General features: G+C 31.4%; 1 protein-coding gene and 1 long non-coding RNA gene across 2 annotated transcripts; both read left to right on the top strand.

The window, feature by feature from the left end:
• The first annotated feature begins 295 nt into the window (after window positions 1-295).
• Window positions 296-23,742, top strand: LOC106066121 (DNA-directed RNA polymerase II subunit RPB2). The gene is made up of 24 exons (XM_013225085.2): window positions 296-454; window positions 7,833-8,059; window positions 10,780-10,892; window positions 10,983-11,239; window positions 13,249-13,370; window positions 13,476-13,640; window positions 13,866-14,062; window positions 14,324-14,443; window positions 14,570-14,756; window positions 14,845-14,988; window positions 15,292-15,431; window positions 15,810-15,921; window positions 16,111-16,265; window positions 16,781-16,985; window positions 18,154-18,322; window positions 18,460-18,556; window positions 18,689-18,783; window positions 18,920-19,041; window positions 19,161-19,241; window positions 19,373-19,510; window positions 19,631-19,852; window positions 21,138-21,298; window positions 21,608-21,803; window positions 22,551-23,742. The coding sequence occupies exons 1-24, from the start codon at window positions 436-438 to the stop codon at window positions 22,641-22,643; spliced, it is 3,537 nt and encodes a 1,178-aa protein (XP_013080539.1). The 5' UTR covers window positions 296-435; the 3' UTR covers window positions 22,644-23,742.
• LOC129926525 (uncharacterized) lies at window positions 1,151-3,406 on the top strand. The gene is made up of 2 exons (XR_008778228.1): window positions 1,151-1,468; window positions 2,274-3,406. It is a non-coding gene; the product is annotated as an uncharacterized LOC129926525 (long non-coding RNA).
• Window positions 23,743-25,526: the final 1,784 nt, after the last annotated feature.

Below are 25,526 nucleotides of genomic sequence, written 5' to 3'. Positions count from 1 at the left end.
TACGATTGGTGAATGAGGTCCATTCTGATCGTCTATCTTGTAAAAAAATATCTTGCAGATAAACATATCTCATTTCTTCACCTTTATTCTTCGTTGAGTGTTTACCCTTGATTCGTTACAATAGTATTAAATGTTTTGGAAACTTTTTGGTTTTACCATAGACTATATCTAGACCTCTATATTACATTTTGCTTCCATGAATGAAAATCTCCTATTTTAACTATAGCTACGTATTTCTGATCTAGTACCAGGGACTCATATTTGAGTTGACAGCATTGCACTAAACCATATAATTAGATCATGAAAGGAAGTTTGATTATTTTTTTTGTTGACACTAATAATAAATAGGTCTAGAATAAATATAGATCTAGAGATCTATGTTGATATTACCCTTAATTTTACCAATACTGCTGTAATATCACTTTATAAGTCATCATGTATGGCCAAGACGAAGGTAGATCTAAATTTTCAATATTATAATTAGACTGCACTTAGATCTAGATCTAATAAAATAATTTACTGTCAGTTAACAACAATTACCATTTTTCGATAATCATAATAATTACAAAATTACATTACTTATTCATTGGAATTAATATCTAGATTCTAAGATTGGATTCATAAAAAATGAATATAATATTACATTTGACTAGTATAACACCTTTAGTAAAATCACTAAATTTAGAAAGCCTTCAGGACAGAATACTTTTATAATAAGTAAAGTAAAAGTTATTAAAAGTAGCAATTTTTATGTAGAATTTTTTGTAGATCTAGAATCTAGATCATAGATCTACATAAAAAAACTAAAACACTTTTTTTTAGTAGTGTTTGACTGAACCATAATTGATTGGCATAATCTTCAAATACAAAAACAAAATTTAATACAATACTCAGAAAGACACAAAGATAAAGTTAAAGACACATTCCTCATCCCATGAGGTCCCATGTAACATATGCTAGGACTAGGACAAATTAGATCTAGTACAAATACTACAATACTACACTAGCTAGTGCTAGTACTAGTCACTTACTAGTGCTATTAGTAATTAGTTATTACTATATTAGTATTAGAGCATGCAATGGGTTGCCTGAGGCTGAGCTCGTCAGGAAAACCATGCCCATGGACTTGGCAGAATTCAAGTCAATTAGAGATCTAGAATCTAGATAGATTTTATCTGTTCCTATTCTAGAAATAGGTATGGGCATGGGAAAATATATATTAGATACTTCGATTTTCCGGTCGCGCGAGATTTTTTTTGGTTACCGGAACCGGTAGTATTCGTGCGGCAGTATTTAAGCCGATAACAATAGAGATTTCGTTCCAGTCTGGTTTTGTCTTCAAAATCAGACACAAAAGGATAGTCAGAGCCCTTTGTTTGTTCAAGGATCGGATATCAGTTAATTCTTTGGATTTATATCAGTGCTTTTCTATCGTCTTCATTGGAGTTCCAGCGTGTTGAGCATAGGGGTAAGTTGACCATCCATAATTTTTTTATTATTCTGAAAAGCATATTTTTTAAAGTCAATCCGTGTACCTTAATATCTAATCTAACTATTTTTGTTCATATTATCGCAATAAGTGTTCCACTTTATTAGTAAAAACGGACCCAGTGCATCAGGTATCTTGGCTAGAAAACGAAACCAGCCGCCATTACTAACCGGAAATGATAGATTCAATGGTTATCAATGGCTGCATAGCTTTTTTGTTAGATCGATTTTTTTTTAATCCATCATCAAGAACAGTTTTATTTAGTCATCCGTGATTTTGAATGCAATTTTTAAAATTTTTAGAATGATTTTAAACTAGTTCAATTATTATTTTTCGTTTTTAGTTAAATTTCTTGCAATGGCTGGTAATATAATTGGGATAATTATAAAATAATTTATAAATACAAAATTTTAAGTGATAGTTACCATAATAATCACTACTAAATATAAGTTATAAACAAAATATAACACAAATCAATTGAAATATCATTTTATTTCAATGAAAATACTTTTTCAGATATTAATCTATAGATCTACTTAAATCTACTATATATTCTCTATATGATTTAGGATAATTGTAGAAATTTATTTTAAAGTAAAGGCTTGGCTGGACTTGGACTTATGAAGTTGAGCCTTCTATTTTACATTAAATGTCTTATATCCTTTTATAAATAAAATCTTTAAACTGCATTTTATTAAAATTGTACATATGTGTAATTTTGTTTGAAACATTTTTTTTTTCACAATTAAATAAAACTAACTTTTTTTTGTTACATTTTCCCCAGATAATGTGGGCGTGGCAGGCCTTGATGTCGATGTTGTTGACAATAAGTTTCGAAGGCATATGACTGATGTGAAGAACTTTTGCAGGAAGATTACCCGCAGCTGGCACCTAGTTGCACCCTACTTGGATAAAAAAATTTCTATTGATGCTGCTGGCAAAAAGACACCTATCCAAGTCCCAAGACAGCACTGAACGACCTAGTATGGTGAAGAAGTTGCGACCTGAAGGTGATGTTGAGGCTACTGAAAGGCCAGGTAACACAGAACAACACTGTGCTTGTTGCAGAAAAGCGGTTAGTCTTTTAAGGTAATAACTTTTACATTTTCTTTTGTAAATTCATTTTTATAGTTTCAAAACAATTCCTTTTTAGGTGTCTCAACCCTTTTGACATTATTATATTTATTAACAGGGCTTTTTGGCAAGATGTTAACTGGACCGTGGATGACACTGATCTACAAAATGAAAGATGAAACATTTTAAAGATACCATTTATGCAGCTATTATATTTATTCTCTTGTTTTCTAGATCTCTCATGTGAAGGTCTGCATTGACAAACTAAAGCCACTAAAGGCCCTTGTGGATTCTCCAGAGAATCTCCTTTCAATACTAAGTGATTGCTTTGGCCAGACTCTGGATACTGAAGATCTCGTTCTGAAAACCCTGAGAAATGTGACTGTTGATGAAGTATTTATCGAGATCACTAAAAAACTTGCTGAAGGTTTTTGTAAGGTGCTACAGAGACAGTACTTCAATTGATAATTTCCAACAACAAACAAATCCATTATGTGCTTACCCATCAAATAGTTAGATATATTTTATTTTAAGGGAACATGTTGCATATCTGGGATATTTATTTAATGTGAAAAATATAATTTCACAATACAGCTGATAATTGTGCTATGAACCATTTATATTAAGTCTTGATAATTTTACCTTTTCAGCAAGCCTATATTGGTATGCATTAAAAGTATTTATTCTATTTCAGCAAAACAGATAGGGTACACCCAAACAATGTTCATCTTCAAACAATCATGCATGATCCTCGCAAGCTTTGGATACTGACGTACATTTGCAAACGCACTCAGACTGATGACATCAAGAAATCTATATTTGTTATTTACATTATATGTAAATTTAAATACTCTTTTTTTTTTAAATTTTTTTTTAATTTTGTAAGTCTTGTATAATTATCTCTAAAGTCTAGATTAAAATGTTACAGCTCTCAAAGTATGAAATAAAAATTTTTGGTTTTTATTTTTGTGTTGTTTTTCCAACATGTTATTCATCCAAAGTTTATTATAAGTATCAGCAAAAAGTTGTTCATTTCAGTTAAAAGCCTAAAAAGTAATTTACGGCTAAAAAAGTTGCAACATTTTAAGTGTCAACATAATGAAAACTTCTATCTCAGATTATAATAAAATAAACAAATAACACATAATCATGCATGCATTCCTGTAGAAAACTTCATTTAAATTTCTCAATTAGTTAAAAATTTATAACCAACATAAATTTTGGTTGTTATAACCATAAGTGTCAACATAATATTTTGTCGAAAAAAACTCAAACTTGTCATTCCACATTTATCAAAAATCAAATTTTCAAAAAAATTCTTATCTCAGTGTTAAAATAGAATAAACAAATAACACATAATCATGCATTTCTGTTCAAAATTTCATTTAAATATCTCAATTGGTTAAAGAGTTATGACCAACATAAATTTTGGTCGTTCCACGTTAACAAAGAAAAATTTTTTTTCTTAAAGTCTTTCTCAGCGTTATAATAGAATAAATAAATAACACATATTCATGCATTTCTGTTGAAAATTTCATTTGCATATCTCTATTGGTTAAAAAGTTATAACCATTTAAGTGTCAACATTTTTTTTTTTTTTTTGTCGTTTTCGAAATGTCGACCCACATTTAAGAAATTAAAAAAAAAAGTTTCAACTTCTATCTCAGAATTATAAAAAAGAAATAAATAACACATAAACATGCATTTCTGTTGAAAATTTCATTCAATTATCTCTAATGGTTTAAAAGTTATGACCATTTATGTGTGACTATGTATTCTGTTTCTGTCGTTTTTCAACACCTACCCCTACATCAAGGGCTTAACACAAAAAAGTGTTAATAGATATCCCAGATTTAAAATTGTCATAATTATCAGAACATAATTGCGCATTTCTATGGAAAATTTCATTACATTATCTTTAAGCGTTAAAAAGTTATAGCAGTTTAAATGTATAAGCTCCTCCTTTCGGTCACAATTTTTTGGGTATTTTAATAGGCTAATTCTCCGACACTAAAATGGTCATAACTTATGTTCTAATTAACCTAGAAGCATAAATGAGGTATCAATGAACTCCATTCAAAAAGATCTATCTAACTATACTAGTTTCATTTAGATTCTTTAAAGTAGAATTTTTTATCAAAGTACCTAATATATATGTACCTTTATGCAACACCCATGAGTTAATTAACACACAAGTTATATTATGACCTTTTTAATAGAGAAAATATTATATAGCTTTATTTAAGTGTCCTTTTTAAAAAAAAATTTTGACTGGAAAGAAAAGAGCTTTTAACATTCAATAATTTCATGAATTTTCCAATAATTATTACAATTTTAAACTAACAACATGCATACATACACTCAGGGCAGGATTTAAATAAGTGGAAGCCACCTATACTTTTTAAAAAATCTTTTATAAAATATCCACTTACAGAAGATATTAATTATATCTAAAAGCATGCCATATTTTAAAAGAAAGAAATAGAGTGATTGTAAATTTAATCTCATATTCCTATAATATCTTCGAGTCTGAAGATTATTGAAGAATGCAGTATTTCCTGTGGCTATGCAGCCTCAGCTGTGACCTACATATTTTGACACACCCAGAGCTAGCATAACCGTTGTCTGCCAGTAGTCATTAAGATTTTAAAGATTTTTTTTTGCACTTGTCCTCGGCAGCAGATTCTCTTTTGGTCTCAAATGTATTTAAGATAAAAACTGCCTTTTCTGAAAAGGGTTTCACTCCCTTTCTAACATATAAGACTTAATTAATTAAGTAGTAGTTATTTACTAACTAATTGGTTAATTTTTGGATTGATTTGTGCATTGTCATCAACTATGAACAATCATGCAAAATTTCAACTTGATCCGAAAATAGGAAGTGGGAGAAAAAATATATCAAAACGGAATGAGAGAATTAAATCCATATAACATCTCAAACAAAATAATTAATCAACAATAATTAATTAACTAATTGGTTAATTTTTTTTATTCATTCATGTTGTGTCAGGTTCAATGAATAATTGTGCAAAGTTTCATCTTGATCTGGGAGAAAAAATATTTTCAAACTTTTTTCCAGAGAGACATACAGAGTGAGTTGATACAAGCTTTGTAAAAATAGAGTGTATTATAAATATATATTTACAAAAAAATTTTTACTTAAAAAAAATTGAAACGCTGAGTTACATCTGTAAAACTTAAATCTAGATTCCTAAAAAAAAATAATTTTAAAAGTGAAAACACGTCAAAAAAATATATTTTCTTCTAATTATTGGACCTCTTAAAATAATTTTATATCATTGAGAAAAGGAGAACTAATTCTTTGCTGATTTACTATCAAAAATTTGTTTTCAACAAAATAAAATAAACTTTTATTACAAAAATTAAAGGTAATAATGTCATGTTAAGTAAAGTAAAAAAAAAAAAAATTATGTAAAGAAATTGTATTAAACAATAGCATTCTCTTATTAAGCACATCCTAAGCTTTCATTCGATATATTATTTTTAACTGTATGATAAAAATTAGCGAAATGGTACGCATTTAAAATAAATTAAAATTTTCAGAAAATTCAACCTCATGTTGTCCTATGACTTCAATGTTAAGCGAAGACGCGTTAAAAAAAATGTATTTTTTTCATGGATAGTCCTATAACAATAATTTATATATCATTGGAAAGCTCAGATAGAGTGCTTTTAATAGTTTGGTATCAACAATTTTTTTTTATAAAGAAAAAAAATTGTCACATATGCTACTAGAAAATAGAAATTAATAGATCTAGGCCTAGTCCTAAGTCCTAAGTATTAGACCTTGATCTACACTCTAGTCTATGATTAAAACAATTTAATTTAATTTTTCTACATTATCTCTTGCATCTCTAGATTTAATATCTACTAAATCTAGATCTACAATTAATACAAGTTTTTTGCTTCATTATTTATATTAATAAACAAAGAAACTTCGTCTTAACAATATTTTATAACTATATTATTACTACTTCTGGTATAATTGATAACAAAATAGCTACTTTCGATTTGGTGGTCATTTTGGCATTCATATACCAAGAGCGCCGTCCAAAGTAGCCTACTAATCACACGTGATTCTTATGTAGATATGGGTACTACAAATTACTAACCAATATAAATAATTACGGAACAAAAATTTAAAAGTTGTCACAGCTGGAACACACCCTAATTTTGGAAATAAAAAAAAAAAATCCTAGTTAACCAATCCCATCAAATTTGGTATTTAAAAAAATGCCATTTTCTTCCCAACAAAATGATACTCTAACATAGAAGATTGGATGAAAAATAATGACGTTTTACGCACTTTTCCCGACGGTAACCGGGGACGCGCCCGAAATCATGAGGACCAGTTTTTATGCACACATCTGGTAGCGGTGTTGGAGTACCTAGCAGAATTTAAGTCATTGGTTAATATGCATGACTGAATGCATGACCTGTAGGACATAATCATCTTCTTTTTTGAAGTAACGTCTGTATTATATTTAATAAGTAAGAAGAAAGATTCTATCTGGATCTAGATCTATATATAATCATCTGCTTAACTCTTAATTTCCGAGTCTCTGGGAAATAGATTAGATTTAATATGAAAGATGTAGAGTCTATGAGTATTTGGCTTTAAAAAAAAATTTAATTCCCTATTTTTAAATTTAAAGCAATTTATTTCTTTTACTCTGAAAAAGTAAATCTAGATCTATTGTCATTTCACTACATTCAAATGGGGTCAGATAAAGATTACAATTAATAAAACTAAATTGATTTTTCTTTTTATTTAGAGAACAAAATACCTCTAGAGAAAAATGTAGATATGGGAACAAGAATGTGTACGAAGGACTTACTAAACTTTTTGTTGAAGGGGGTAGGGGGGTGGATAAGCAAAAGTGCTACTAAAATTAAGGGCCCAAAATATGAGAGCATGAATGTGTCAGGGAAGCATTATGAAACAGGTCTTTGCAAATCAAGTCAAAAATCTAAGTGGGAGAAATTACGATGTGCAGGTAAAAAAAAAAAGGGGGGGGGGTCCACGGAGCGAAAGAGGCCGAGAAGGAAATAGAAATTTTATTGTAACAGAGAAACAGTTACACTAATTCACAGTCTAAAAAAGTTTGTTAGGTTAATCCTTAAAATGTGGCCCCTTTCTTAAAATTCAACAAACAAAATAAAAGAAGGGGTGTTCCAGCCATAATAAACTTTATAAAGCTTTTAGGAATAAATCAACGGGTGTTGACAATTACAATGACAATTACAGATATGTATGACCAAGATGATGAAAGTGATGAAATTACCATGGACCTGTGGCAAGAAGCCTGCTGGATTGTCATTAATTCATACTTTGATGAAAAAGGTCTTGTTAGACAACAGCTTGATTCATTTGATGAATTCATTCAAATGTCTGTTCAAAGAATAGTGGAAGATGCTCCTCCTATTGATCTTCAAGCAGAGGCTCAGCACACATCTGGTACTATTGAAACACCAGTAAGTGAGATTTTATCTTTGACTTTCTAGCTTTCTTTTGAGTCTTAAAGGTTGCAAACAGCATTTTTTATAGTGAGTCTTGGTTGAAAAGTATCTTACAAGTACAGTAACTTTTAAAGCACTACATAAAGGCCAAACTGGCAAACAACTGGTATGAGCTATTTTCTGATTTTTCTCTCTCCAACTATCAAGCTTAAAAAACGAATCAATTATATACATCTTAATTACTATATATTCAATATGATTTATATAATGCAAGAGAAAAGTTTTAATTAGAAAATTAGATACTGGATATACTGAACCCATTTTGAAATTACCAAAATATTCTGTTACATTTTGTGTAGAGTACAGTGTTTACTAAGCAAAAACAAGACCAAAAAAAAATAGCAGTGAAACATATAAACTTTATAATAGCAGTGAAAATTCTAAACTTTTTACTAGCTTTAAAGCATTCAAACTTTTAAAATAGCAGTAAAACACTCAATCTTTATAATAGCACTGAAACCTTCTTACCAATTAACAGTAGGGAAATATTCAATCTATACAGTCGCAGTGAAACATTCAAGCCAGTTAACAGGAATAAAACATTGACACTTTTTAATAGAAGTGAAACATTTAAACTTTATAAAAGTAATGAAACATTGAAACTTCAATCATTGAAACATGAAAACTTTATAACAATTGTGAAACGTTCAACTTTTATAACAGAGATGAAACATTGAACTTTTATGATAGCAGTGAAACATTCAAATTGATTAACAGCAGTGAAACATTCAAGCTTTATTATAGCAGTAAAACATAAAAACTTTTTATAATAGTTTTAAAACATTCAAACTGATTAACAGTTGTAAAATATTCAAATTTTATAATTGTGGTAAAACATTGAAACTTTATGACATTGAAACTTTATAATAGAAGTGAAACATTCAAATTGATTAACAGCAGTAAAACATTCAAAATTCTCACTGATTATTGGACAAAGTATTACAAAGATCTGTAGTGAAATCCCAACTACAGTCTAATCAACAAAACTTGGCACAACTGAAAACTTTGTGAAGCTCCAATTATAGAGTAAGAAGTAGAAAAAGTGAGAAAAGCTGAGGAGATCCTTTCCAAAGAACAGACTGCGAATAGCTCAGTGCTTTTGAACAACGAAACTGGAGAAAGTTTTAGAATTTCCATAGCATGGTAGGAGTGCGGCAAGGATGCATTCTCTCTCCAGCTCTTTTTTAACATATTTATGGAGCATATTATGATGGAAACCCAAGAAGGATTTACAAGTAGCACGACCATAAATTTCCCATCTCAGGTTTGCAGATAACTAAGGCCTCTGGAGAAAATGTAGACCAGGTACAAGATATATTTCAAAACTGCATGCTGCAGCAAGAGCAGTTGGCATGGAAATCAGTGCTGAAAAAGAGCAAAATACTAGTTTATGGTGGTGATAGTATGAGATGTTGCATACTGTTGAATGGGCAAACATAAGAAGAAGTTGACTCTTAAATACCAAAGGTCAAACATAACAAGAGATGGAGACTCAATGAAAGAGATAAAAACATGTGTAAACTTGGCATCTGCTGCCATGAACAAACTGTGGAAAATTCAGAACAGTAACATCATCTTCCCAGCAAAATTAAAATATTTTTCTTCACAAATGGTCTCTTTACTCCTACATGGTCATGAAAGTTGGACACTGAATGCTGAGAATGAAAGAAGAATTCAAGCCTTTGAGAGTAAATGCTACAGAAAAATGCTGGGTTTCAGATACCAGGAAGACAAATTAGTTTGTACTTATACAAGTCAACACTCTGACTGGCAAAAAGGAAGAACTCAATACTGTGAAAAGACAAAAGCTGAGTTGGTTTGGTCATATTGTAAGACATGATTCACTATCATTCTTCAAGGTACAGTGGAGGGAGCATGAAGAAAGGGTTGTCCAAAGAAAATTTGGCTGGACAACGTTAAACAATGGACCAGTCTCTCTATTGATATCCTGCTAAGAACAGCTGCTGACTGGGAAAAGTGGAGGGATTTGGTTATTAAATGCGAACTGTCAGCACTACGGCGAAAGTCAAAGGACAGGTGAGATGATCATGATGCTAGATAGAGTTATTCTATTTCTAATTTATCATTATGCTAGAGTCTTTTTAGAATTAGATCTATAATAACATAATAATCTACTTGTCCAGGCTCAAGACCCAAGACTAGACCATCACTAGACTAATAAATAATCTAATTAAGTAGTATAACTCAATTAAAAAAACAACACATCTAGACTAGATTTAGTAAATACAATCTAAGCTACTATTAGTTAGAAGATACTTCAGCTTTCTCCTAGTTAACTAGATCTAGTTAATTTATTAAAAACAGAGCTAACTTTTAACATAGTTACAACAAAATTTGATTTATAATTGAAACTCTAAATAAATGTAACAGCAATATACATAATAATGAATACTGTAGATAGGAAATTTTTAGGCTTCATGTTTGCTAATTAATTTAGGAATAGGCTTGCATGGTGATTAGAATAGACCTAAAGAAATCATTTTATCCTTTCTTGTAGAAGTCTATTATTTCTTTTCTTCTTGTCACATCTCTCAAAATTTCATGTGAAATAACTGAATAGCTAAAATAAATAATTTCAAATAAATCATTGCACTTCAAAAACATGCTAAGATAATAGACATTGTAATTGTGAATGAAAACATTTTTGTTTCTAGCCTCGCTATCTGCTGAAGTTTGAACAGATTTATTTATCTAAGCCAACACATTGGGAAAAGGATGGTGCCCCTAGTCCTATGATGCCAAATGAAGCAAGATTGAGAAATCTTACGTGAGTTTAAGAAGAAAACAATTATATTCATATGTATGTATGTTTTGCCTATTGCAAAATCAACATTATTTTAATTATTTTTACCTGTAGTTATTCTGCACCACTATACGTGGACATTACAAAAACAGTTATCAAAGAAGGAGAAGATCCAGTGGAGACTACTCATCAAAAGACCTACATTGGTAAAATACCAATCATGTTACGCTCTACTTATTGTCTTCTGAGTGGTCTAGCTGATCGTGATTTGACAGAGTTAAATGAATGTCCATTAGATCCTGGTGGATACTTTATTATCAATGGGTCAGAAAAAGTGCTGATTGCTCAAGAAAAGATGGCAACTAATACAGGTAAAGAAAAAAAAAAGTTTGTTTGATTTATTTACACAGAGTAACACATTAACAATCTTACAACAAGAAACATAATTTGTATTTATCTTGAAGAAAATTAAGAACACCTCTTTTAACTTTTTCTCTGTGAAATAATTTTCCATGTTCTGATAGAATTATTCATTTTGACAATTGTAGTACACTACAATGATGATGACCACTTTGTCATCCAGGGGGCTGAGGGCTTTGCACTGGGGTTTTATGCCTCCTCATGTGGTTGGTGAGACCTATGTGAGCCCGGAATGTTCGGCTGCACACTGGGCAGGTTATTCCAGCTGGAGCTAGTGTCGTGGGCCTTGCTTTTCTTCTCTGGCGTTTTTCTTCTGCCAGCGTGGTTCTCTTTTCCTCAGCAACCTGTGCACCAGTTTTCACAACACGATGTCATGATGCTCTGTCATGTGCCTCTGTCTCCCAGGTGGCTGGGTCTATGCTAAATGCCTTCAGAGAAGCTTTGAGGGTGTCCCTGAAGTGCTTTCTTTGACCACCTTGCGAGTACTTTCCATCGTTTAGTTGGCCATACAAGAGTCATTTAGGGATGCGGGTCGTCTTCCATTCTGCAGCGTGTCCTGCCCATCTCAGCTGAGACTGCATCAGGGTTGTATGGATGCTTTGCTGACCCCCTCTTCGAAGGACTTCAGTATCTGGTATTTTGTCTTGCCATTTGACATTCAGTATTTTTCTTAGACATGTCATGTGGAAGTGATTCAGTTTCTTTGCATGTTTTCTGTACACTGTCCACATTTCTGAGGCATAGAGCAATGTAGGAAGGATGACAGCACGATAGATCCCTAGCTTTGTATTTGTAGTGATACCACGTTTGTTCCAGACATTTTTAGTCAGCCTGCCATAGGATGCACTGGCCTAGGCGATACGCAGGTCGATTTCATTATCAATCTTTCCGTTTCTGGAGAGTGTGCTGCCAAGATATGTGAGTCTGTCCACTGTGTTTATATCATGTCCATTTATCTTGATGCATGGATCCGAGTAGGCTTTCCCAGGAGCAGGTAAATATAAGACTTCAGTCTTATTTGTGTTAATGGTAAGGCCAAAGTCTGAGCATGCTCCTGAGAAGTCACTGACCATGCTCTGCAGATCATTTTCAGAACAGGCATTTAGGGCACAGTCATCAGCAAATAACAAGTCCCTGATTACTGCCGAATTTGTTTTGATTTTGCTTTGAGCTGCCTTGGGTTGAATAGGCCACCATCAAATCTGTATGTTGTATTTATCCTGATGTTTTCTCTATCAGAATGCATCTGTCAGCATACCATTCATAACTTTTTTTGTGTTTGTATTTAGAAATTGTTTCAATTGGTATAGAATTATTGGTTAATGCATGACCTTTTTATTAGAGATGTTTATCTTTGCTTGAAAAACTGTGGATTTAAAAAAAAATATTTTTTTATAACTTTTTTAATTAAAATTTTTTTTAGCACTGCATAATCAAATTTTCTAAGCTCTTTCCTTTTGTAGCTAAATTTAAAAAAAATTTGTTGGCAATATATTGAATCTCAATTTTGCCTCCTTGACATTGTTAAGTTTATTGTGAAAATTCCCAATTTTTATAGAACAAAAAAATGTTTTAATTTTAGATTATGCAAATTAAAAATCAAATCTGACTGGGCAAGTCATCTAGATCTAGGAAATATTTTATAATCCAAATGAATAAAAATAATGTTTAAAATATATATCCATATTTTTTACAAAACTTTACAGCACATTTAAAAATACCTTTGGAGAAATGAGCAGGAAGAAAGAAAAGGACACATGAGTTTTAAAACATTAACTATGGAAGTGTCTATCCAACAGGGGGGGGGGGGATCACATTGAAGATGCGAATGTCCTTTTGAGGAAAGAAAATTAAAATCATAGAGATTCAAACTACTTTGTTGTTTTTTTTATTTCTCTTGAAACCATTCAGTGGAACTTCATTTGTGTAATAAAGTAAATCTTTTTTTTTTATATTTCAGTATATGTTTTTCAACAAAAAGACTCCAAGTATGCCTTTAAAACTGAGATACGTTCATGTCTTGAGCATTCCTCTCGTCCGACAAGTACACTTTGGGTTAACATGATGGCCAGAGGAGGGCAGGTAGTCTACTCTTATGTACTATCAAACGGATGTAATAAACATTTCAGATTTCTTGCTGGTTCAGTAGACAATAGTTAAGACAGTGTGGTATCATTTATTTTTCAGGGCTCTAAAAAAAGTGCCATTGGTCAAAGAATAATCTCTATTTTGCCTTACATCAAGCAAGAAATTCCTATCATCATAGTTTTCAGAGCTCTTGGATTTGTAGCTGATCGTGACATTTTGGAGCACATCATTTATGATTTTGATGATCCTGAGTTGATGGAAATGGTAATTATATCAATGCTATTTATTATGCACAACATTTACTTATAAATACTTAAAGATATGGCACATGGTGGCTATGACGTAAACCTAGATATCTCAGTGAAGACTGTTGACATTTATTGAGAGACATAAAAGTAATTGATTTTTGTTTTTCAAGAAAAACATAATTCTTCAATTATTTCTGTTTCAGTTGTATGGATGTTTAAAAAAATTATTATTTTTATCCAGGTGAAGCCCTCTTTGGATGAAGCTTTTGTTATACAAGAACAAAATGTTGCACTTAATTTTATTGGTTCTAGAGGTGCAAGACCAGGTGTTACAAAAGAAAAAAGAATCAAATATGCCAGAGAAATCTTACAGAAGGAAATGTTACCTCATGTTGGTGTTAGTGAGTTTTGTGAAACCAAGAAAGCATATTTCCTTGGGTAACGTATTAAAAAAATTTGTTAATGTTTAGTGACAATTCTTTCTAGGGACTAAGAATTTCTGAATCCATCTCTAGTGGATAAAAGACATATGCTTAGGAAAGTCTAGTGGTTGGTCATTGAACTAGCATTGTAATTCTTTGGAATTTTTTCATCTACTCTATAAAGGTGATAAGAATTTCTTTAATGTTTGGTTGTTTTTATTTATTCTTTGCTGATAACATTGCCTAAGATGGAATTTTTTTTTTCTCTTGCATTCAGTTATATGGTTCATAGGCTGCTGTTGGCTGCACTTGGTAGAAGAGAAGTGGATGACAGGGATCATTATGGAAATAAACGACTTGACTTGGCTGGACCACTCTTAGCCTTTTTATTTAGAGGGTAATGCAACTGAAATTATAAACTTTTGTTACTATGGGCATCAATTGTTGATGACAAAAAATTCTAATTGAACATAGTATTTTTATAAGAGTTTCTAAAAATGTGTTTTTATATCTTTTTTTATAGACTGTTTCGAAATTTAATGAAAGAAGTTCGCATGTATGCTCAAAAGTTTATTGATCGCGGTAAAGAGTTCAACATGGAATTGGCAATAAAAACCAGAATTATTACTGATGGTCTTAAATATTCCTTAGCTACTGGAAACTGGGGTGATCAAAAGAAGGCTCATCAAGCTAGAGCAGGTGTATCTCAGGTAAATCTTTTTTTTTCAAACTTAGTAAAAGGAAGACTGTAGTTGAATATAGTCTGGATGGTAACTAGAATCTCTTTTTTTTCGACAGGTGTTGAATAGACTTACCTTTGCTTCAACCTTATCTCATTTGCGCCGGCTCAATTCACCTATTGGTAGAGATGGCAAGCTTGCAAGACCTAGGCAGTTACATAACACACATTGGGGAATGATATGTCCTGCTGAGACACCAGAGGTAAGCTGTTAAAGATTCAACTCAGAAGATTTTTTAATGCTAGTTATTGACTATAGAACTTTCATGTTTGCTATATAAGCATTTGGCTACAATGATAAATGTTTTGACATTAAAATGTTTTAGGATGTCCACTTAGCTTTGATGTGTAATTATTGAAAAATTGGTTGTTGTGTTGGCTATTTATGTAAACAAACGGAGATAGAAATAGAGGAACTCTATTTTACCTGCACATTAGCTTTAATGCCTTGTAGATAGATTTGTGATATGATGATTAAAAGTAAATACTTTCTTTTTCTTGAAAAGGGTGCAGCTGTTGGTCTTGTGAAAAACTTGGCTCTGATGGCATACATCTCTGTAGGCTCTCAGCCATCTCCTATCTTAGAGTTTTTGGAAGAGTGGAGCATGGAAAATTTAGAAGAAATTGCACCTTCAGCCATTCAAGAGTATGATTTTTTTTTACAAGTGATATGATCTATAATAACTGTATAAATCTTTGCGATTAGACATATTTTTACCAATTGTTTTTGTTTAGCACAATATCATGCTTTTAGCTTTCCCAGTGGGCCATGATCCTATCACTTGTCTGAATCAGTTTGATAAAATAGCATTATAAGAATGAACAATTTCTTGGCTTTATTCAACAAGATCCATCTAACAGTAAACACATACGTCATCAATGACGGATTGTACTATGAACACACAATGGACATGACCTTCTGACTCTCTGGACATACAGAAAATATACAACTCTGTTACAGTACAGGAAGTAATTTTGAATTTGATTTAAAACTGTTGCATTAATTTATATTAATTTTTGTCAGAGCTACCAAGATCTTTGTCAATGGCTGTTGGGTTGGTATTCATAGAGATCCTGAGCATTTGATGACAACATTAAGAAAACTTAGACGAGAAATGGATGTTATTGTCTCAGAGGTAAACATTATTTGTTTCAAAAATATATGTATTATCTTAGACAATCAATTAAGCTTAGTATTCAATAGAAACTCACTTGAAATAGTTCTGTAAATACTGAGTTATGCTATAACTCATTTTATTTTACACATTTTGAATAGCTACAATGGTAAAAGAATTTGTTATTAGCTATAAGAATTCCTTTTCCAGGTTTCTATGATCCGTGATTTTGCTGACAGAGAAATTAGGATATATACTGATGCTGGTAGAATCTGTCGGCCCTTGCTTATTGTAGAAAATCAGAAAATGCTTTTGAAACAGTCTCACATTAAGCAGTTAAAACAAAGAGAATTTAACAATTACAGGTAAATTATCGTGCAATATGACTAAAGAGGACAATCCTTGATACACACCTATGTTCACAGGTTAGGCATTCGTAATCATTAGATAATGCATTTTTTTCCCTACTTCTGGTGTGCTCATCTGTGATCCAGGACCCCTCCATGTGGGCCTGTCCTGTGCTTTATTTTTCTCCCAACTTTCTATGGATCTTGAAGAGACGTGTATCTTAGAAGTAGATATCCTGCAGCTCTCCTGCTCTCTATTAGATCAGCATACAATGCATCTTTTTCTGTTTTGATATGAGCCTATCTTCTTTGAGAAAATGAAAATCTTTGTAGTATAAGTGAGTGTTAGCTGTTATCAAAACAATGATTGTATATATTTTTTATAATCAACACCATATTTGCAAATCTCTTTATATTACAAGCTACTAATAGTAATAGTAATGTATGATTTTGAAAAAACAATTAAATATCTAAAAGTTTAAAAAAAAGAAGTAGTACTTTAATCACACAGTTTAATTCAATTATTTCTGTAGTTGGCAAGATCTGGTTGCCAGTGGTGTGGTGGAGTACATTGACCCACTAGAAGAAGAAACTGTAATGCTGGCAATGACCCCTGCTGACTTCATGCAAGAAGGAAAAGATGTCTCTTACTGTTCTACATATACACATTGTGAGATTCACCCAGCCATGATTCTTGGTGTTTGTGCTTCTATCATACCTTTCCCTGATCATAACCAGGTAAATAAATTCCTTGCCTTGCAAAGTGTGTATGCAGTATCTGTGCAGCAATAGATTTCTAGTCTAGAGTGTGCACATTTTCTTCTTAATTTTATTTGAACAGGCTCTATATACATTGTAACTTAACAATATGATTATTGGATTCTTGTTAACTGTGTACATCTGCTTTTGCAAGAACGAAACATATACCTTTTCAAAATATTGAAGTTTAAGTTCATCTATGGAACAACCAGATAGACCTGTTAACTACCTCACCCTAAGGTCAATGTTAGTCAACAATCACAAAGAGGAGTGGCTCAACCAATGGGCATCAGGAAACACAGGCAGAGCCATGTACAGAGAAATGACTACGCCTAACAAACTGGACAGTATTAACTTCCTCCCCCGCAAAGAACAATCTACAATCTTCCAACTAAGAACAGGACACACACCACTATTAAATTACCACCTGAACAAAATAAACTCCACACAACTACCCCTTTGCAGACATTGCGCCCACCCCTTTGAAACCGTAAACCATATCCTCTTTGAATGCCCCTCCCTAATCCACCTTAGGCAGACCCTACTTCCACTACAGCCCAACATAACCAACACCCTGTATGGCAGTGCTGAACAACTGAAGAAAACAGCACACTTTTTTTCCTTGGCTCAGTCTGCAAAAGAGCTCACAGCTCAGCAGCAATAAAGCTGGCTAGAAGAAGAAGAAGAAGTTTAAGTTATATAAAATTGATTGAAATAGAAAAATGAGCTGAAATATTTTTACAAACTAGAGAGTGAGACTATTTAACAAGACTTTTTTTGAGAAGCAATACAGTACAGATGATTTTGTGCCATTTTTAGTTGGAAGGTTAAATTTAAACTTTAAAGAGAACAATACAATCTTTTTATTACTATTATTGTTACTTGTAAATAGAGCATATTCATTGCTCCTTTAGCTTGCCCAGTCTTCATCGGGATTTGAACTCAATTTCCCTAAGTTAGGTCGCAAAACCTTTTATGCCAGACATCTTACAATTTTCATTAACTTTTCTCTCATGAAATGACTCTTCTTTACTAACACATGCTATTGATATCCATGAAATAGTTGCTAAAAGATTTTGAACCTAGATTTGTAATTCAGTGTTAATGATTGTGAATGTTTCATCAGTTGTATTTATATTTATTTCAGTCACCCCGTAATACATACCAATCTGCTATGGGTAAACAAGCTATGGGTGTTTACATTACAAATTACCATGTTCGAATGGATACCCTGGCCCATGGATTGTTTTATCCTCAGAAACCTTTAGTGGCAACTCGATCCATGGAATACTTGCGCTTCAGAGAACTACCAGCAGGTTAGTAGGTTTTGAAGAACTGGGACGGTGACCATTTTTCAGATTAAAAAAATATATTTTTATTTAGGAGCGTGTGGGTGTGGGTGATTTGTGTGTTTGCCATAGATACATTTTACAATCCTATTTTTATATTGAAGGTATAAATTCTGTTGTGGCCATTGCTTCATACACTGGATACAATCAAGAAGATTCTGTCATTCTCAATGCATCAGCCATTGAAAGAGGCTACTTTAGGTGGGGACTTTACCATATATTAGTACTATAACAATTTCTTTTATCTTTTTGAGTTCAACTTGTAATTTATAACAAACCTTTTGGATAACAAAACTTTAAACTCTAACCATAGTGTAACATTTTTTTGTCCAGATCATTCTTCTTCCGATCGTACAAGGATGCTGAGTCTAAAAAAGGTCTTGATCAGGAAGAAGTATTTGAAAAACCAAACAGAGAAACCTGTCAAGGTAATTATTTTTAAATTTAGAGATGCTTGGATGTTTGTTTAATATTTTTTGTGGTAGAAATTGATGAGAATTTATATTTATAATGCAAACATTAGTCAGTTAAAACATGCCTGTAAATAGATCTGCTTTGTTGTAGGCATGAGAATAGCTATTTATGACAAGTTGGATGATGATGGTATCATAGCACCAGGTACTCGTGTCTCAGGTGATGATGTTCTTATTGGTAAAACCTTGACATTACCGGCTAATGATGATGAGGTAATTGATCATTGTATGGTTATGAAATCTAACACTTTATTAGAATAATAATTGAACGAAAAATTATCTAAATTATCATGATTTAGGCATTTTTATTTGAATCATTCATTTTCCTTTAGTTGGATAGTACAGCTCGTCGTTTCAGCAAAAGAGATGCAAGTGTGTTCATGAGACGCAGTGAGACTGGCATTGTTGACCAGGTCAGAACGTAAACATAGCAGCATATTAATTTAGGATAGGCATAACTAGTATCCATTTTCAATGTTAGAAACTGCTGATTGCTGAAGCGTACCATTTATTTTCTTCTGAACTGAGTGTTGTGTAATTGCAGGTGATGGTTACTATTAATAATGAAGGATATAAGTTTTGTAAGATTCGTGTCCGTACTGTCAAAACTCCCCAAATTGGTGATAAGTTTGCCAGTCGTCACGGTCAGAAAGGAACTTGTGGAATTACTTATAGACAAGAGGTTAGTTCTTGTAAATTACTACCCATGTAATTATAATTCTGCTTGCTGTCATAAATAGTTTCATCTATGTAGTAAACAATTTCTTTATAATTAATTGAATTGTGAAAATCTTTTTTTCAGGACATGCCATTTACATGTGAAGGAATCACACCTGACATCATTATCAATCCTCATGCTATTCCATCTCGAATGACCATTGGTCACTTGATTGAGTGTTTGCAAGGGAAAGTAGCTGCCAATAAAGGAGAGATAGGTGATGCTACTCCTTTCAATGATACTGTCAATGTACAGAAAATTTCAAAACTGTTACAAAAATACAACTACAATCTGAGAGGCAATGAGGTAAGAATTTTTAGACTATTGTTTTCTTCAGTCTATATGGAAGGTTTGTGTGAAGCTTACAGCACAATAGAAAGGAGTATGAACAAATATGTAATTTCAAGGATTCTCAACAAAAAAAATAAATCCCTTTCTATCTAGACTATTACTGCCACTGGATGATTGAGATTCATTCCATTGAAACTGAATTCATTGTAGTTCTTTCAATTGTCCACTCAAGAATTTTCAGAGTTTTGTAGAACTTCCTGTGATTGGTTACATGAATCTTCTTAAGAGATCCATAGATCTTGTTTGTTTTTTATACTGAACAGTATATTGTTAATTTATACTAAGTTATAAAATCCCTTTATCTCAAGTTGTAAGCTTTCAGTTATTTTTAATGGTTAACAAATTTTCTTCTTTTTTTTTTGTTAAAAACTAGACCTTGTACAATTAAATCTGTGCCATTAAAAAAAGGTAATTGTTAGACTTGGTCCATTGAAATCTATCCCATTAGAGGAGGTAGTTGCTACACTTAATACATCCTGTTGCAAGTATTATTTGTACAAAGGGGGTGAATTTTTCTTTATGCTGATGGATAAGTTGCACAACTAGTTATACACCGATCCTAAAAAGCTGGACATCCTGCCATAACGTGTTTTAGTTATACACCGATCCTAAAAAGCTGGACATCCTGCCATAACGTGTTTAATGGACACATCTATATTTCTACACTTTCTAAATTTTTTAATAATATCAAGCTTAAGAATATGCATTTCATAATTTTTTAGCCCTGATAAATGTATACTATGGGTGACAAATATTTGCGTTGCAGGATATTGGTGTTGCAGGATATTGGTGGCTCCCATTTCTCCATGTTAAAAATGAAGCTTTGTTGTTCCTGTCACCATATAACAATGCTAAAATATTTCCTTGCAATACCTTTTCTTATTATTGGCAAATCTTAGGGTTCATGTCATATGAACCAATATTAATATCCTTATTTTATAGATTCAATGGTAAGCAATGCATTATGCAATAGAAACAAAGATTTTAAAAATTATTATTACTATTATAATTACAAAGAATTATAAGCTTTCTAAATTTTCCCAAGCAATAGTAGAAGGTCGGCTATTGAGCAAGCAGATTTAGATTAAGGATGTACATTTATCCAGAGTCAATTCTAGTTTCATGCATATTGTAGAGGTCTACTGTTGTCTCTTTTAATAGTGCTTTGAATAGTGCTGCTATAATAAAGTTGAGATGTTTCAAGGAAACAATTAAACTTTAAACATTTCACTTTCCACAGGTTTTATATAATGGATTTACTGGACGTAAACTGAATGCCCAGGTATTTTTGGGACCTACATATTACCAGCGTTTGAAACACATGGTGGATGACAAAATTCATTCCAGAGCAAGAGGTCCAGTTCAAATTCTGAACAGGCAGCCTATGGAAGGAAGATCTCGGTAGGACAGATTCTCTGATTCCATGTCATTCTTTCAAACCAAGAGATTTTTGTCAAGCAAGATAGCTTTGTTTTTTTGTTGTTGTTATTTTTTTACAAAATATAAGCTTGATTGACTAAAGATTTATATTGGACTTTTACATTTCAAAATTTGAACTAAATTTCTGTTCCTAGACTGACAATTTACTTTATATATCCACAAATATGAAAATTATAATTTCCAGTTAGTTGAAATAATAATAATGAGCTAATAATAATAATTAAAAAATTAACTACAAACAATTTTACTACATTTACTCTTCACCATCAGCGATGGTGGCCTCAGATTTGGTGAAATGGAGCGTGACTGTCAGATTGCACATGGTGCTGCACAGTTTTTACGTGAGAGACTATTTGAAGCCTCAGATCCATATCGAGTTCATGTGTGCAATCTCTGTGGCATCATTGCCATTGCAAACCTTCGCAACCAAACCTTTGAGTGTAGATCATGCAAGAATAAAACTCAGGTGAGTGGTTTATTTTAGTTTGAATCATCTTTTATAAAAAGTGGCGAAACTGTATCAGCTAGTTTAGTCTGAAATAACTGAAATATTGAAAATCACTTCTAAGTAGATTGTTAGCTGCTTATTGTATATTTGATAGTCTGGTAAAATAATTGATTTGCTATTGTAAGTTTTTAAAAATTAATTGACTAATTGGTTGATGAAAATTTTGGAAAAGTATTTCTCTAAGCTTATAAATGAAACAGAAGGAAAAACGTTTTTTTTTTAACAATGACCTTATTTCAAAGAGGGATATTCAAACTAATTTCATTGCTTTTTATAATGCAAAATAAAGTATGTGTAGTAGAGCATGAGAAAAGTGTTTTAAGAAAATGAAAATATGGTAACATTAACTTAAAAAATCAAATTAATATTCTCTCTTAGTTAACTCCTGGAAATATATATATATATACATCTTATAGATCTTTATCTGTGTGTTTGAGATAAACACTTAAAAAAGAAACAAATTCTTTTATGTTTTAACTTGAAAAGTATTTAAGATGTATTAACATAAATATATAGATAATCCTATTATATCATCAAATCTAAAAGTATCAGTTTGGATAAAAAAGCAACATGACTTTTTATAAGTTGCTTTCAAATATTTTTTTGTTTTATAAATTAAACTAGAACTGTATGCATCTATTTGCAGATTTCAAAACATTTTTTTGTTTTATAAATTAAACTAGAACTGAATGTAACTTTTTACAGATTTCTCAAATTCGCATACCCTATGCCTGCAAACTTTTGTTCCAAGAACTGATGGCTATGAGTATTGTGCCACGCATGATGGTGACAGCTTAAGACAAACCTTGGACAAAAAAAGAGAGAGAAAAACTTCTTAAGGGACAGTACATTTGTTGTGTAAATATTACATCCCTTTTTCTAATTTAATAGGATTGTGAATGTAAGAAATAATTTAAAAAAATAATTTTTTTTTTTCAAAAGAAGGATTTTAATGACCTAGAAACTAGTCTTTAAAATTGAACAAAAACATTACTTAGAATGACTTTAAATATGTCACCCAAAATTCAGGGAATTTTTTTGATTTAAAAAATACCATCTTTTTCAAGTCATGGAATAGCTGGTGGTGAAGAAAAACTATTGCAATGATTAATATACACATATACACATGATTTTTTTCTCTGATTTTATATTTGGGAATTAGTACCAAATCTTGAACTTTAACATTTTTTGACTTACTGGAGATTATAGAGTTACATTTACACTTTAAACATTAATTTTCATTTAGTATTCTAAATCAAGATCTCAACTTTGCTATGATTGCAAAATTTATATATATATATATATATATATATTTATATATATATATATATATATATATATATATATATATATATATATATATATATATATATATATATATATATATATATATATATATATATATATATATATATATATATATTAGTAGAAGAAGGCTCAATAGATAAATCATTCTAAATTTCTGATGCAGTTTGTTTTATGATTGGGAAAGATATTGCAAAATAAAATGAATGGGATAGTCATAGATTTGTAAGATAAGGCATTTTAACTAATTAGAATCTGTAACAATAAAAATATGTATTAGTCATTGCTGTCACTGAATGGTAATGGATCAATTGTTAAACTAGATTCAAGAGCTCTCTTACACTGACATACCTATAGATACTTATTGATATTTGTCATTTTGTTATTGTAAATTTTTTTTTTAAACGATTGATTGTTCAAGGCTGTTGTATATTGCAAGTTATCTTCGTTGCTTTTGCTAAAAACACAGAAGTAATGTTCCCATATTTTTCTTACAAAAATGAAAACATGTATTTTGCAGTTTACAAATAAATGTAATAATACATTCTCATTTGTGTTCAAAATGTGAAATAAAAAATTTGTTGCAACTGGATCAGTGGTTTTATCATTTACTTCCAATTAGTTTAATGTGAAATGAAGCCACTCAGGAGATAAGGGCTTCATGGGAAGACCATATTGAAAAGAAAGTCAAACAGAAACATTTTTTAATGTATAAACTTATTAGTTCTAAATTATAAAAGAACATCTTGACTATTTATTTTGTCAGCTTACATATCCAAGGTAACATATCATCCAAACTGTTGCACTACTTTGACAGTCTTATAAAAAGGTTGTCAAATACCCCATGCACAACCCTACATTATCTAGATTATTGAAAAATATTTTTTTCAACAATAATGTCTATGTCAATTTTGTTAAATTTTAGCAGACAACTGCCATCCTTTGTTGATACAGTATGCAGCTTTGAAGGACATGGTCAACATTCTATGATATGAGACCAAGAAATCAACATGCATTTTGCATTAGGATCACTAAAGCAGACTTAGCTTTAGTCAATTAGGGAAGAGCTAGTGTCTAAATGGGTTTCCCCTAAAAGTCTTGCAAAGTATATAATTTGCAATTTTACCAAGCTTGTCGTTCTGTTCAATAGTTTTTGTGCCCTATGTTGAATTAAGTGGTTAGCCTGTTTTAAAATGTATGAGTACATCATTCATCTTCTATGTAATGAAGCTTGAACAAGGAAAAAAAAATCATGTAATTAAAACTTATCTGCCAATTTATTTTCTTTAGCTCTTCCAATTGGAGGGTCATTTCCCTTTTGATTGGCCAACCCAGTTCTAAATCATTTTTTATTTCTCCTTAAAGCCATTAGATAATTGAATAAATAGAAGATCAAACAACAGCATTTGTGTTAATAGCATGATGCTCTAACCAACTGAACTAACCTTCCATACAGTCAATCATAAATATATAGATCTAGATCTATAAATAACATCTAATAAATAACAAATTTTCACAACTTCTTTCCACTTAATGTAAAAAAAAAATAATTCAATAATTAATGAAGTGATCTTTGAAATTTTAATATTATGGATGAAATTTCAGCTCAATAGGATAATCAAAAGTAGTCGAAATAAAAGATTCACATTTTTTACTATAACCAGAAAAAATTATGAGCTAATTGTAGCAATTGAAAAAAATACCCATTAATTAGAAAATAGAAGGCCCAATTATGTACAGAAACAATCAAAAACAACTCTTCCCTTCATATCGAAATAAAAAACTAATTTCTGTATATTTCACTTTGGTTTGACAATGATTAGTCAATCAATGTAGGACCACATTGTATTTAAAAAATTTGTATAGTTAACAACATAGATTTTTTTGAGGATTCCAGAATTGTTTGTGATACCAGAATTGTGTTAACTGCCCAACTTTATAATAAAAAACAAGCAAAATAAAAAAAAAATACTTCAAAAAAAAACAACAACCCCAAAGCTTATATTAAGTGTAGTATAGATGCATCATTAGTTTGCATCAGTCATGTAATTAAATTTGTAATAGAGCTCGACTAACAATAATAAATCTGCAATTAGAAATATTTTTACCAATTGTTTTTGTTTAGAGCAATTTCATGCTTTTAGCTTTCTCAATACGCTATGATCCTATCACTGGTCTGGACCATTTGGAAGGGTTAGGGGGAGAAACAAGGGGGTATCTTGGGGATCGCTTTTTAAATGCATTTGTGAAAGATGGTGCCAGAAGCTTTGGCTGTTTTAATCGCAGTCTTTCTTTCATTTTACTTAAACGCTTAAGCGCCCACTTCATGGCACGTCATTGTAATTGACAATATCGACAAATCGTAAGATCTATCTA

This window comes from Biomphalaria glabrata, chromosome 1, assembly GCF_947242115.1.
Source record: "Biomphalaria glabrata chromosome 1, xgBioGlab47.1, whole genome shotgun sequence".
Taxonomy (NCBI): Eukaryota; Metazoa; Mollusca; class Gastropoda; family Planorbidae; genus Biomphalaria; species Biomphalaria glabrata.
This window is presented reverse-complemented; position numbering and strand designations above follow the sequence as displayed.